Source organism: Ananas comosus, linkage group 17, assembly GCF_001540865.1.
Source record: "Ananas comosus cultivar F153 linkage group 17, ASM154086v1, whole genome shotgun sequence".
Taxonomy (NCBI): domain Eukaryota; kingdom Viridiplantae; phylum Streptophyta; class Magnoliopsida; order Poales; family Bromeliaceae; genus Ananas; species Ananas comosus.
Window position 1 is genome coordinate 2304677 of NC_033637.1, and position 14491 is coordinate 2319167.

The window sequence follows — 14491 nt, forward strand, 5'->3', positions numbered from 1 at the left end:
TAAATTGAATGGATATAATTTTGAGGTCAACAGATACTTTTCTATCGGTTGAAAACTTTTTTAAAAAAATTGAATTCTCTTTAAGGAACCTCTATACGACCTGTTAGATATGTTAGCTGTTACTAACCTGTCATGGATATATATGGACTCTTCATTAATCACCGAGTTTAATTTAATCATCCAACATTGGCGTGCTAAGGTTATAATTAAGTTAAATAAACTAAAGACCACATTCAACGAATACATATATAGAACGGATTCAATGAACTTCGTGCTCCTGGTTTCATTAATTAGTCCTCGTCCTTGGTATAAAACTATAGAACAATATTACCCCTCAACTTTTATCATACATTTTCTTTACATTTTACTTTCAAAAACTTAAAGTAATCTTAATCAAATAATTAAAATTTCATCAAGTTCGTCAATAATTAATCAAATTTAGTGCTTTCAACTCAATTCTAATTAATAAAATGAAAGTAAAGCTGATGGGTCTGCTTCAAAATGGCAGAGAGTTGAGGAACTGCTCACACAATTTTACCTATTCTTACTGATTGTGATTATTGTTGATTAGTGAATTAAATAGTATTAATTTTATAGGGAGAACAAAATTAGTAGTTGTCGCGGATGTTGATTGGTTTGGCGGCGGATTTTTTAGCGGTTAGGTGGTCACACGATGGCAAATTTTGTGGCCTACCGTGATATCTCAGTAACTCTATTCTGCTCGGCTCTGCTAAATTTATTATGCAATTATCTTTAACTCCTCAGCGAGTTTTTGTTGACGAAACAGTTTGATAAGTCATATGGTTTACTCTACATTCAAATTTAAAGATTTATTATAATATAAAATTTTTTTAAAAAAATCTCACTATCTTATTAAAAGGTGAAAGAATAAATTGCTTCTCATTCTTTTCTTTTCTTTTCTTTTTTTTTTTTGCCTATAATAATGACCAGCAACTAATAACGAAAAAATATCTTACGCTATTGATTCGTCTCGGTATTGGTAGTTCACATGGCGCACCTATGCAAAAAGTGACCCAACTCCATCTGAGCCTTAGAAAATTGGGCATGGGCCCGGCCCAGTTGTAAATGTAAGTCCAATTTGAGACGCTATGTTTTTGTTTTTTTTTTTTTTTTTAATGATAAAAAAAGATGTGGACATCCAAGCTAGTGCGTTTACAAAACACATTGTCAAACATAAATTTAAGAGAGTTCATCTTTCNTCTTTTATTTTTCTATTTTTTTAATAATATTAATTTTTTTTTATTTCTAATAAGTATATTGATATGTCATTTTATTAATAAAAAAATTTACTGTATCACACTTATACTATATATCAGTAACAGATCAATCATATTTTTTTATTTAAAAAAATTATAGTAAAATTTTTTTTTTTTGTTAATCATCATGAGACGTCCCAATTCAAAAGGGATTAATAGTATTCTTTTTTTTTTTTTTTTTTGACAGCTGTATCCCCATTTATCTTGACCGAGAGGCTGACCGTTGAACTTCTCGAGGCACAAGAAGCACGGAATCTGGATCTCCCTGGACAAGTGGGCCCCACCTGATCGGCTCGGCGCGGCTCAGCCGGCCAAAAACGCCGTCCACGAGCCACGCCTCGCACCCCTACTCTTTACCATTGCAAATTAAGAGCCCATTGTATTGTTTTTATTTTAAAAAAGGAATAGGTAATTAATTCTATTCTTAATTTGTTAGTTACTGATATACTCTTTATAGTAGACAATATTTATTTACTTATTTTCTTTACGTGTTCGTGCGCTCAAAATGGAACATTCATGCTACAGGCCCATTTAACTGTAAAGCCCATTAGAAATAGGCTCTGTGGGCTTTTGGGCCGGACTAGGCCACAAATCTTATACGAGATGGGAGTATCACCAACATCTTCTTCTATGCAAATATTCTTTGAATTTTCTTTTTTTAAGGGGAATTAAAAAAAAAAAAAAGAGCATATTGTATTACTGTTTGTAATTCTAACCTTTGCAATCATATTTGAAGTGATTTGAGGCCCAGCTCCCAAATTTTTTTAAAGATATGAGACAAAACATATTGTTAATTTTACTCAAAGTGGACCGTGGATCGGCCAGGAAATTTTATAATTCAAACTATTTAATGATGATGTAGTGGCCCAGTCCAAAAAAAACATAATCATGTCGGCCTTGGCCGGATCTAGGCTCATCATCACCGTGATTCATTGATCCATCGTCTTTTTTTACATAACTTATCGTGCGTCGCGCGCATTCTGAGTTTATTATACCCAATTGTAGACTGCATGTGTTTCCTTCTTCCGGTCAGCTTAGACGAGATTTGTAGAACATTAAATTTTCCAAAAAGAAAAGTTAGAGCGCTCGGCATCCCAATCTACTATCTCCGTTCCAAAGTCTCAAAAGTTCGAAAGAAGAAGAAGAAGAAGTGATTATCACTGAATTTAACAGAACATATCGTCCTACCGCTGGATTAGCTAAATCTGGTGCAATGCTGCGCATTTCTAAGTTAAGATCAGCTAATAAGTTGCGGCACAAGAGTCCCGGATTGATCTGGAGTCACTTGGGTGGGGGAGTTGAGAACAAAACAATTGCCTCATTTGCCAAAAAGCTTGTTTTCTCCTTATCCTCTCCGAACTCAACAAAAGATAACTTCCACAGCACACGTTGCTGTCGCAAAATAGAAAAAGGGGTGGTCCAACCCGACCCGAAATGATCAATCATCCATCCGGATCTTCCAACACACAATTCCACTCAATTTTGTTCAACTCATGATATCTTCTTAGTTTCTTAGATGGCATTAAATTATTAAAGAAAGAATATTCAGGTATCTGACTCATTCGTGATTGCCGGCCACGACTAATATGTGAAATAATTAAAAAAATTGACACATTAGGAACAAAAATTATTGTTCTTATTTTTTTTTGTCTTGCGTAGTAGTTGCGTATCGATCCTTCAAGTTGAAAATTCCGAGAGAAAGAAAATTCGTTATGTGAATAAGAAAAAAAATGAAAAAGAACAAAAAAAAACACCCTATTATTGCTTATCGGGCCAGTACTCTAATGTGGTTGCGCCTAAAATTCGAGTGAAAAAAAATCAATGGTACTTAACACAATTAGCTGAGGGTTAGGTGGTTGAAATTCAAAATCTCAATTTCGAAACTTGGTTATTTGATATTTCTAGCCAAGCTTATTTTTAAAAAATAGAAATAAACGAGGCCAGTAGATTGCTGCTACCTATCTCTTTAAAAAAAAAAATTTGAGTAAAAACTTATAACTTGAAACTTATTAATAAAGATTCAGATATAAAATATACATACAGTCCACTAAATTTTCTCGATGAAGTTGCACTTCTTTACCGCAAGTGGCAAAAGGCTCGGTGATTGGTACCCGAGATCCCAAGTTCGAATTATAGTTGATTCGCATTTTTAGTTAAATTTATTTCTAAATGAAATTAACAAAACGGATAACGTGTTGCTTATCTCTTAGAAAAAAAAAAAAAAAAAAAAAAAAAAACTCTTACTAATGCATTTCAAACCATCTACATTGGGAAAAAAAATGGAGTTTTGATGACTACTCTGTAAATAAAAGAAAAAAAGAAAAATCTTTGGAGGAAATCATGCTGAATAGTTAAAGATATCAAGGAAGAGAAAAAAAAAGGGTCCTTAAAATGTTTGGTTAAGTAAGAAGCATCACATATTCACATGCCATGTGATCAAACCTCTTAAAATATTTGTTCCCTCTTCGCCTAACCTGCTCCCCACTTTCACACTACCAATCAAGCACAAAATTTTAGAGCTTTGGAGTAATGATGTCGATCTCTTAAACTAACAGCGCTTGTGTTTCCTGTTCCCTTGAACGTAACAATTGACTTGGACATCTCAAACCTCTCACCTCCAACAAAAAAATAAAATAAAATAATAAAATAATAAAATCATTTCATTTTATTTTATTTTTTATTTCTCACGACCTTTATAGGAGCCAAATCATTTATGAAATCTAACCCAACAGTTTAATACTTCTACTAAGAAAACCAGGCTGGTTGATTTGAACTTTGTAAATTAAAAATATCAAGAGTTATGGGATGTTATGTAAATAAAAAATAGCTGCAACTATTCCAAAGTGGTGAATATTTGAGATATTATTATTATCTCCATTATTTCACGTTATAGAAAAACATTTGCGCGAAAATCAATCGGACCTTATCCATAAAGCTATTTCATATATAGACCTATTTTTAAGAATTTTTTTCCGCATTTAATCCGTTAATTTATTTTATAAATAATTTTAATAAATTTATATTTGTATAAATAAATTTTTTTTTTACCATGCGAGGTTTTATATGGCGTTTTTAAATTGAATACAGTAATTTAATCATCATGTAAATATCAATATAATAATTTAATTATCGTGTTCAATTTAATTTTTTTAAGGGCATTAAATATTAAAAAGGGTCTATGTTTATGAATCACTAATATACCCAAATAATATACCGATATATTAATTGCATCTATATTAACTCGTGTAACATGAGATAACATATATTAATAATAGTGAAAACTTCAAATATTCTCATTGTGCTTTCATTTTTTTTTCACTATAGTACTCTATGATTTAAAGTGTATCAACTTAGTACCTATGGTTTCACATTTTCTCACTTTAGTATCTTATGGTTTAAAGTGAGAATCAAGTTAGTACCCTATGATTTCGCACTTTCTCACTTTAATACCCTGTGGTTTAATATTTCATTAAGAGAAAAATAAAACCACAGAGTACTAATCTGATACAAAAATAAAATCACATGGTACTAACTTGATACAAAAATAAAATCACAGAATATTAATTTGACACACTTTAAACCACAGAATACTAAAATAAAAAAGTGCGAAATTATATGGTACTAATTTGATACACTTTAATCTATAGAATATTAAAATGAAAAAGTACGAAACCATTAGAGGAGTTTTTGAAATTTTTCCTTAAAAATAAATTGAAGGGCATTCACAAGAACATTTATAAAATACTTGAAATATAGTACCTACGAAGTACGAACAAGTAAGACCCAGAGCTTAAATACTATTAAAATAGTATTATTAGAAAAAGATACAAAAAAAAAAATCAGTCCTCTATTTTTAAATACTTAAAAATAATTTTGTTCTCAGTAAAAAAATAAGAATTTGATTTTTTTTTTAATTAATAAGATCTACTGATAAAAGCAAGTGGGCCGAACGGCAACTGACGGCGACGGCGAGCCGTTCGAGGCGGCCGTACGGAGAGGGCGGGCCGTTCGAGGCGCGGGAGAGCCCTGCGGGCGCTGACGCCGTCAGTCCGGACGCCGTTTCGGCAGTGATTGCTCCGCCGACAGAACGGAACGGGGTCACGGCCCTGCTGTCGCGGTCCCCTCCCACTCCGCTTCCCGTACTGCTCAATTAATTACAGCTTTTTTGTTTTTGACCCGTTTTTACGCCCTGCTACTTTTCCACTTACCAAATTACCCTCGGCGTTCGAATTATTTTCCCATCAGGTGCCCGGTAGCGATGCGATCCTCACCGTCCGATTGGACAGTACGACCCGCGCTCTGGGCTGGCACGTGATCCTGGGCCACGTGGCCCCTCCCCAAGATCCTATCTCTCAACTTATTGAATCTGACACTTTTTTTTTTTTTTTCTTTTTCTTTTCACCTAGCAGGGTATTGAACTCTATCTTTTTTTTTTTTTAAGTTAATTCTCAGATAACAAAATATTAGTGGCTAAGTAGTATATATATATTCAAAATGATTATATTTAATAAGTATTAGAGCTTTTATGATTAGCTTCCTTATATATTTTTTTTTTTCACAAATAATTCTGCAAATTTCATAATACAAAACTGGTCTTATCCCTCCATACAAGCGTCACATCAGCGCATTGGCTACTAAGTTTGAACACGAAATAGGTGATGAGCCATTCACCGTATTTAAATACGGTGAATCATTCACCAGTTCACTTAATTTCTTCACAGTCGTTGACGTGACGCTTATATATTCTTGCGTAGTGAAGATAGAATATTTTGTAATTATAAATTTCGTAACATAATGTTATTTTTGATCTAATACTAATATCAGGCTTAATTTGAGGTACTAAAATATTCCGTTGTAAAAAGAAGTTGATCACGCAACGGGCCTGCGAAGGTAAAACATTTATTAACATGTGGTAAACAACAATTGTGGTTAAAGTTAAATTTTTAGAAGGCTATTTTGGTGGACTGGGTCCATTGAATAATTTTCGGCCTGGAAAAACAATCCGAAAAAGATCTTTGTTGTACGGTGATGTGAAGCACGACCGTAGGATTCGCGGACCCACAACACCACGCCCTCTGCTCTGATCCACCCATGGTCTCGGTCTCCTCTCTCCCCTCCATACACCGTACACCAGGTCTTGTCGAATCACTGGGTGTCCTACGCCAACGTTGTCGAGTCCCTAATGGTAGGGCTCGAATATCTAAGCTCGCAACAACCGTAGACCATAAGCTGATAAGGAAATAAAAAAAAACCTGCTCACGTTTGTCCCGTTATGCTCGGCATCCGGGAAAACTACTAAATCTCGTGGCAATTTCGTGATTAAAAGCATTTGCAGAGGTAAATGTTCAGTGGGTGCTTCTCTCACGTAATTACATGGTAAATTAAGGGCAGTTTGTTTGGGTGTACGGGGCGAGCTCCTGAATAGCCGATCCGATCCTCGGGTCCAGTGATAAGGATTCGCGCGTGAAATCATGTACCCTTGTTTTTGCTCACGTTGTACAATCTAATTAGTGTATTTTTTTTTTCAAAAAATTAAATTAAAAGTATAATATAATAATAATATAAATAATAATAAATAGTTAATTACTAGTTATAATTTTATATAGAGTATGATAATAAGTTCTTAATGCTACTTAATTAAACATATGCTGTATTGTTTTTATTGGATTTTAATGTTTTTAAGATGGCTACAATATATAAATACCTCTAGTAATAAAAATTTTATTTGCACTTAATTACTGTGTACTGTTGTCTTTTTTTTTTTTTTTTTTTTTCTCCGAGACTACTATAATATTAAAAAAAAGGTATTACTATTGTATGAGCTTAGATTTTTTTTGAAAAATAATTAATGGTAAGATCAACTTAATAAAAAAACAAAATTTAGACACAATGCTTTTAATATATTAATAAAGTAGCGTGGTCCAGCATTTTTAACGTACTTAAAATTGTATGTTTAATTAAGTTTACAAAATATTCATGCATTAAATGAATACGTGATTGAACATAATTGTTAACCGAGTGTTAAATACAAAAATAACTTTTTTTTGGAAAGCTCAATAATTGTTTCCGTGTAGTACACTCCCTTTAGAAACTTGGTTTCCTTGATCTAATCGTTTCTTACGTTGTCGGTAACTGCTAATTTGTGATTTAAAATGAAGATATTCTCTCTCATAGCTTGTGTTTTATTTTCCAAAATTTTTCGTCAAATAGAGAAGCAAAATACTTTATTTTGTAATAAATGTAACAATACTAATATAATCATATTAATTTGTAGCTTACCAAGTATATTATTTTATTTGTTATTCATCATTCTTAGTGTAGTGATAAAAAATTAATAATTGGTGCCCAATGTTTTAAATGAAAACTTAGTTGTTTCATATTTTTACTTATGTTCATTTATACATTATAAATTGCACATTTAATTCTCAAATTATAAGTTGCTTGACATTTTTGTTCTCAAACATTAATTTTTATAATTTTTGAAAAATAAAAAATATATTACAGTTAAGTCTATAACGTAATTTAATAAACTAAATATAAGTAATTTCTGATATAAAAATAATGTGACTCTTAATTACCTGTGTATCATCGATCACAATATTACATATATTTTTTTATATTATGATATATCACTATTTAGTGAATAAATTGATTTATAAAATATAGATTGCAACAATTTTAAAATCGAACTAATTAAATAACTAAAATAAATTAAAATTATTATTGTTTGAGAACCAAGTGTACAATTTATTTATTTTTAAAAATAAACGAAATAAAATAATATGCTATATTTGTTTAAAAAAATATTTTGTCAATTTTTGAGTATTTGTAATTTTGTTTAGATTCTTATTACAATCTAAACTGAATATTTTTTTTTTTTTTTTTGGTGTCCTTCTCGAAGCCGAAGCCTCTGATGACTCATCATTAACTTAGTTTAAATTTTAATGAATAAAACAGATAGAAAATAAAATACTGTAATATATTTATTTTTTTAAAAAAATATTTTAATTATATTTAAATTTAAATCGCGGATTTTTTTTGCAAATAGCCCCATAAAAATTTATTTTCGAAATAGCCCTGTGTAAAAAATTATTTCAAAAATGGCCCTGGCCTCTGCTCCGTCAGCGCCACGTCAGCGCCACGCGGGCGGGCTGGGCATATTGTTATAAGTTGAACACGGTGAATCATTCACCGTGTTCAATACAAGATTTTGTATTGGACACGTAAATGGTTCACCGTGTCCAATACAAATACATTCGACTTAGCCAAAAATGGCTAATGTGTGGGTGTTTGTATTGGACACGGTGAATCATTCACCGTGTCCAATTATTTGTATTGGACACGGTGAATGATTCACCGTGTCCAATACAAATATATCCACTTTAGCCATTTTGTATTGGACACGGTGAACCATTCATCGTGTCCATATCAAAAATTTTGTATTGAACCGGTGAATGGTTCACCGTGTTCAATATAAACACTTGGCCCAGCCCCGCCGCCGTGGCGCTGACGTGGCGCTGACGGGCGGGGCCAGGGCCATTTTTGCAAATAATTTTTTACACAGGGCAATTTAAAAAAAAAAAATTGTCAGGGGCTATTGCAAAAAAACCCTTAAAATCGTAAATACTCATGGAGAGATCCGGAAAAGCGCGGTAAGAAGAGGAGTTCGCGGGAAAAACTGGACCGTTAGAAGGAGGGGGTCGTAGCACAAATAGTAATAATAATAATAATTTAATTTAAAACCACTAAATTTTTAAAAATATAATAAAGTAATCAACAACAAACACTATTTTGTATTCTACATTACCTATTTTTTTTTCGTTTCTTTTTAAAAAAATTGTTTTTAGAATTTTATGCCTCTCTCTCTCTCTCTGCGTTAAAGGACGAAGCGAGTTCCCTCTCCCACCACTTGCTTGGCCCTCTCCTCCCACCGTTCCTTCCCTTCCTCTGCTGTCGCTTCCACAGCGACCTTTAGTGTTGTTCTCCGCCTCACCCCTTCTTCGTCGAGCTCCGTCGACGCATTCGAATTCGGAACCCTAGAGTGCTTGGATCGGAGTCGAGAGAAGAAGCGCTGCCGATCGAGCTCTCTTTGCCCTGAAATGGTGGTTCCAGACCCTGTTTTTGGGGAAATCAAAGAGTTTTCTATCTAATTTGGGGTGTTTTGAGCTTGTTTGGCTTAATTTGTGTGAGATCTCAGCCTCTTCTCTCCTTTTCTACTCGAACTCCTTCGGTCTCGGATCGAATTCATTCGTCTTTTAGCCTTTTGTAGTTGAAGCGTCGAAATTGAGCCCCACAGTCCCAAATCGGTGGAACCCTAACAAAATTCGAGTTTTAATCGCCAATTTCTTCTCCCTGGGCGCCAATTAGTCGTTTTCAGGGGAAATTTACTTCACATGCCTCTCGGTAAATCCGGACAAAGATAAGGGGGCATAGAAGTGCTTTTACGCCCCATTAAGCCGCTAAAGATCCAATTTTTCCGTTTCAAAAGTAGGGGGGAGAAGAGAGAGAGAGAGAGAGAGAGAGAGAGAGAGAGGAGGGGGGGTATTTTCGTGAGGGGGTGCTCGTTTAGTCGTTTTGCTTACGAAGAGAGTTAAAAGCGGCAACTGACCACAAAGAGAAAAGAGAGTAGGGGCGCAGGTGCTACTATAGGAGAGGTGTAGTAGCGACTTTTCCCAAAGATCAAGCGACGCCTTTCGCTTAGATTATCCCTAGGGTTTCTAGAGAGAAGGCGGAGCCTCAAAAGGGCTGGGAATTAATGCCTGGATCAGTGGGACTTTTATAAGTATTAAAAACGTGATTCTGGAGCTAAGAGCAAGGTCGTATATTTTCTCGGCTTCGATTTCATTTTCGAGTTTACTGTGTAGAGATTGCTGGAGAAATGGGGTAGATCAGAATAATAGTTTCATCAGTTCTGTGTCTTCGTCTTCTTGCATTTTGAGTTCTTCTAATCGAGCTCTCGGAAGAGGTTGTTGCGCAATCCTCATGGCGACTTCAATTGCACAGTTGAGGGATTACCTGGATCAGGTGAGTTTCTTTCTTTCTCTTTCAATTCTTCTTAAATTTGGTCTTAATGGCTCTGATTTTGCCCTCTACTTTGAGTTTTGGGGAAAATTGCGTATTTTCCATGTTGGGTTGAATGGATAGGGTGGGCCTTGCTGTACCTGTTAATAATTAGATAAATTTTCTGGAGAATTTAATGTTGGTAGAGATATTTATCTTCGAGGACCAAATTTTAAGTTTACCCACCTGAGGCGGATCAGTCACTTTCCCTTTTTTTCTTTTTGGTTTTGGGGCTAATTCTCTTTAAATTCGTAGGCGAGGTGCTTCTTCTGTGTTTTCTGCTTGTCGATGATATTAGATTACAAATGTTTTTGACTTCTTATCCTCTTTTGCTGCTCCCGTAGAGATCTCTTTAATGCCTTTCTTGTTTCAAGGCTCGTTGTTCGTGAATCACGAGTCAAGCAGAATTGTAGTTCTTTCGGGTTATGAAGATCTGTTTATATTTAAATTTTATTGCACCTTATGGACCATAAGCCTCAGCAAAACTTGAATTTTCTTTTATAATCACAATTTATAAGTTGACGGAGAAGGAACTGCATAAATGGTCTAATTGACTCATATTTTCATATTCGCTGTAAATTATATCCAAATTTATAGGGTTTTTTCTAATGTATTGGTTGAAACATTATGCCTGAAGGACCTCTTGGTGATGCCTTGTTTCGCGAGCTCTGGCATGCATGTGCAGAACTCTGGTTACAGTTCCCATGAAGAGCAGCGGTCTATTACTTTCCAGAGGTCATATGGAACAGGTAACAGTAGTTCTATATATTGGATGTGTTATTTCTTAATGAATATAGCGGGTGGCATGCTTCCCATCCTCTCTCTCTCTCTCTCTCTTCATCAAAAGAGAATTGTTATTGTGTTCTTCAAAGCTTTAGAAGTGATACTCATATTCTATAAGCTAGCAAACATAGTTGGATGTTAAACATAGTTGGTAATGGCTACTTATCTCATACTGATTATTATTATTATTATTATTATTATTATATTATTATAATATTATTATTTTTCTTATTTTGAAGCTTGAAGCATCAACAAATCAGGGCTTGACCAGCCGATCCCGTGTTCAATCTTCCATCCGAAGATCCTATGCAAGGTTTCAATGTTCGACTACAGGTTAGTTCGATTCGGTCATCTTGCTGTTAACCAAACTTCTATGTTGTCCTTCTTGCTTTCTATAGTATGTAGAAATGTTGATATTATGCTTGTATAGAAGATTCGCTTATCATCTCGTTTACATGTAGGCTGAAGCAGATACAGATGAAGTTTTTGCACAGATAACTTTATTGCCGGATGCAAATGTGAGTAATTTTTTTTGCTGTTTTCATATTGTAATTCCTTGTGCCAATTTCTACTATGGTTGCTGTTAATTGCAATGTAGCAATGTCACACTCTGACAGCCGTAGAAACTACAGAAGTTGAAGTTACTATTTCTTCTTTTAATTTTTGTGAGGAGATCTTTTTTCTTGTTATCTTTATCTGATGGATATCTTTTATTCTGAATTATCTAACTACTGGTTATTTAAAAATCTAATCCTTAATCTTTTCTTGCTATTTCCATCAGCATAGTATCCTTAGGTGTCTTTTGTATCTATATGACCCTTTTTCTTGCTATTTCTGTTCAGCAAAGTGAGGTCTTAAGTCCAGACACCTGCACAACCTGAACCTGAAAGGTGCACAGTACTCATTTGCAAGACGCTAACTGCTTCGGACACAAGCACTCATGGTGGATTTTCAGTTCTTAGGAGGCATGCAGACGAATGTCTACCTCCACTGGTCAGCCACAGTAGATTTTTTTTTTTTTCCCTCTATGGTCAATTACATTTTAAATTTGTATCATTTCTTTTTTTATTTTACTTTTACTTTTTTACATCCATCATTTTAATGTTCCTTTGTTCTTTGTGGCAGGATATGTCTCAGAATCACCATGGCAGGAATTAGTTGCCAAAGATCTTCATGCGAACGAGTGGCATTTCCGTCATATTTTTCGAGGTGTGAACATTGTCCTTTTTGCTCGTGGATAAGATTGCTTCTTTTTACTAATTAAGGAACATTCACTACGATATCCTTTACAATATATCTTTTGATTCATGTACTGTCTTCCTGTTAATGCAGTTGTGTAATATCAATCATATGAAAGACTTTGATTTTATATGGGTTATAGTATTGCTATTCATTATTAGTCTCTGCCTATTGATACCAACTAATGGGCCAGTTGGTAAAGAGAGCTTGAAAGTTCAGTTGATGCTTGCTGAAAGATAGCTATTTTGTTTAGGTAGTCTAGTCTCATGGATGTTGACTCATTGAATTTCAGGCTCAGTGTAAGAATTTAGTGGGCATATATAACAATTCTTTCTGATGGTTAAAACTGAGAGCTAGGGCTACATAACATTCTACTCCATTACCATTTCTTTCAGGGCAACCTAGGCGTCATTTGCTCACAACACAGGTGAGCGTCTTTGTCAGTGAAAAAGACTTGTAGCTGGTGATGCATTTATATTTTTGAGGTCAGCAGATAGTTCTTTGCAGGGCGATGAGCCAATTGTATATGGCCTGTCTCATTGTGGATTATTTTCCCCCTTCTCTTGGCAAAATCTATGTAGTCACTGAATATCCTGATATTGCAACATAGTAACTTTCACTTGATGCTGCTAGTCCAAAACCCCTCATTTATTGCAATTCCATCTCTAGCCACTAAAGAATTTGACAATGTGCAACTTCTCTTTTCTATAAAATGGCTTTTTGGTGTCCTATTCAAGTACACAAAAAATGAGGATGCTATTTCACAGGAGAAAAATGGTCATTATACAGGTGTGTAATGATCATATTATAGAACACCTTAGATTTTTTTTCTAATTGTTAGCGATGAATTTGTGATATATGCGCGAGAGTTCAGCGACTAGATTGTTCAAGTGCTAGTTAAGGGACTTGTAGTAATATCAGGATGGTACTGTGACTGTCCATATATTTCAATTTTCTTTCTCCAATTTTTCTTTGGTGCATTGATTCCTATAATTTAATGATCTTTATTTGCTATATGTGGCAGAGGTGAGAATGGTGAGTTGAGGGTTGGTGTAAGGCGATTAATGAGCAGCTGAGCAACATGCCATCGTCCGTCATATCGGGTCATAGCATGCATCTTGGAGTTCTGGCTACTGCTTCCATGCCATTGCTACTGGAACCCTCTTTTCTATATTCTACAAGCCAAGGTTTGACTCTTTGACTCAAATTGATTTCAGCTTCTGAAACCATGTAAGAAAAAACAGATTATTCTATGCAATCTTAGTTGATGTACATAAAGAAGCACCACATCAATACAATTCCTCTTCTTTAACTCACATTTACAGTTATTAGTTCTGGCATGAAGTGTGTAGCTTTCTAATGATAATTTGATGATAGATAATTTAGCTTCCATACCTGCTTCAAAAGCAAATTATGAACTCTTGAGTAACTGTTCCTCTGTTACACAGAACAAGCCGATCTGAGTTTGTCGTAACGTTAACAAATATCTTGAAGCCAAAAATCGTAAGTAATCTGTGGGCATGAGGTTTAAGATGAGATTCGAGGGTGATGAAGCTCCCTGAAAGATGGTATAGCAATGATATACAATTCGTACAAATTAAGCTCAACATCTCTAGCAAGGTCTATTTTCCAATATTGCAGGTTTAGTGCACTATTATTGGTTTGTAGATGCTTCAACCTCTCGATGGAAGATTCAGAGTGAGATCTTTGAAGTAGACATGCTTATCTAAGATATTTTATATTAGAAAAATCATGTTGGATAGTCATGTCAACTTTTTGTTCTTAGTTTATTTTCATTCATTCACTTTTCTCAGTTGTCTCAATTTATGTTATGGTGTGATACGTAGGTCCAAGGATGAACCTTCAGCAATTCCACGACCAGATAGAGTTTCACCATGGGAAGTGGACCCCTTGTTGCAATTAATCCTCACAATATCCTCACCTACCAAAGAATAAGCGTGCACGGCCACCACTTTCACCTTCAGTAGCGGCAGATCTATCTTCAGCGTTTGGTATGGTAGCCGCGGTCATATTTTGATTCTATCAACTTTTATGTGATATTAGAATGAATTAATTGTCTAACAGTACTAATGTAATCAACAACCGCCCCAACACAGCGTGCCGATCTCCGC

General features: G+C 34.6%; 1 protein-coding gene and 1 long non-coding RNA gene across 2 annotated transcripts; both read left to right on the forward strand.

Moving 5' to 3' along the window:
• On the forward strand, nucleotides 11415-11989 carry LOC109722962. Its single transcript, XR_002219578.1, has 3 exons — nucleotides 11415-11453; nucleotides 11582-11638; nucleotides 11963-11989. It is a non-coding gene; the product is annotated as an uncharacterized LOC109722962 (long non-coding RNA).
• LOC109722961 (auxin response factor 7-like) lies at nucleotides 12025-13921 on the forward strand. Its single transcript, XM_020251136.1, is given in 9 exon segments — nucleotides 12025-12113; nucleotides 12246-12329; nucleotides 12755-12802; nucleotides 12805-12844; nucleotides 13384-13424; nucleotides 13427-13495; nucleotides 13498-13546; nucleotides 13808-13830; nucleotides 13833-13921. Coding segments are annotated over 9 exon segments (459 nt in total). The 5' UTR covers nucleotides 12025-12097.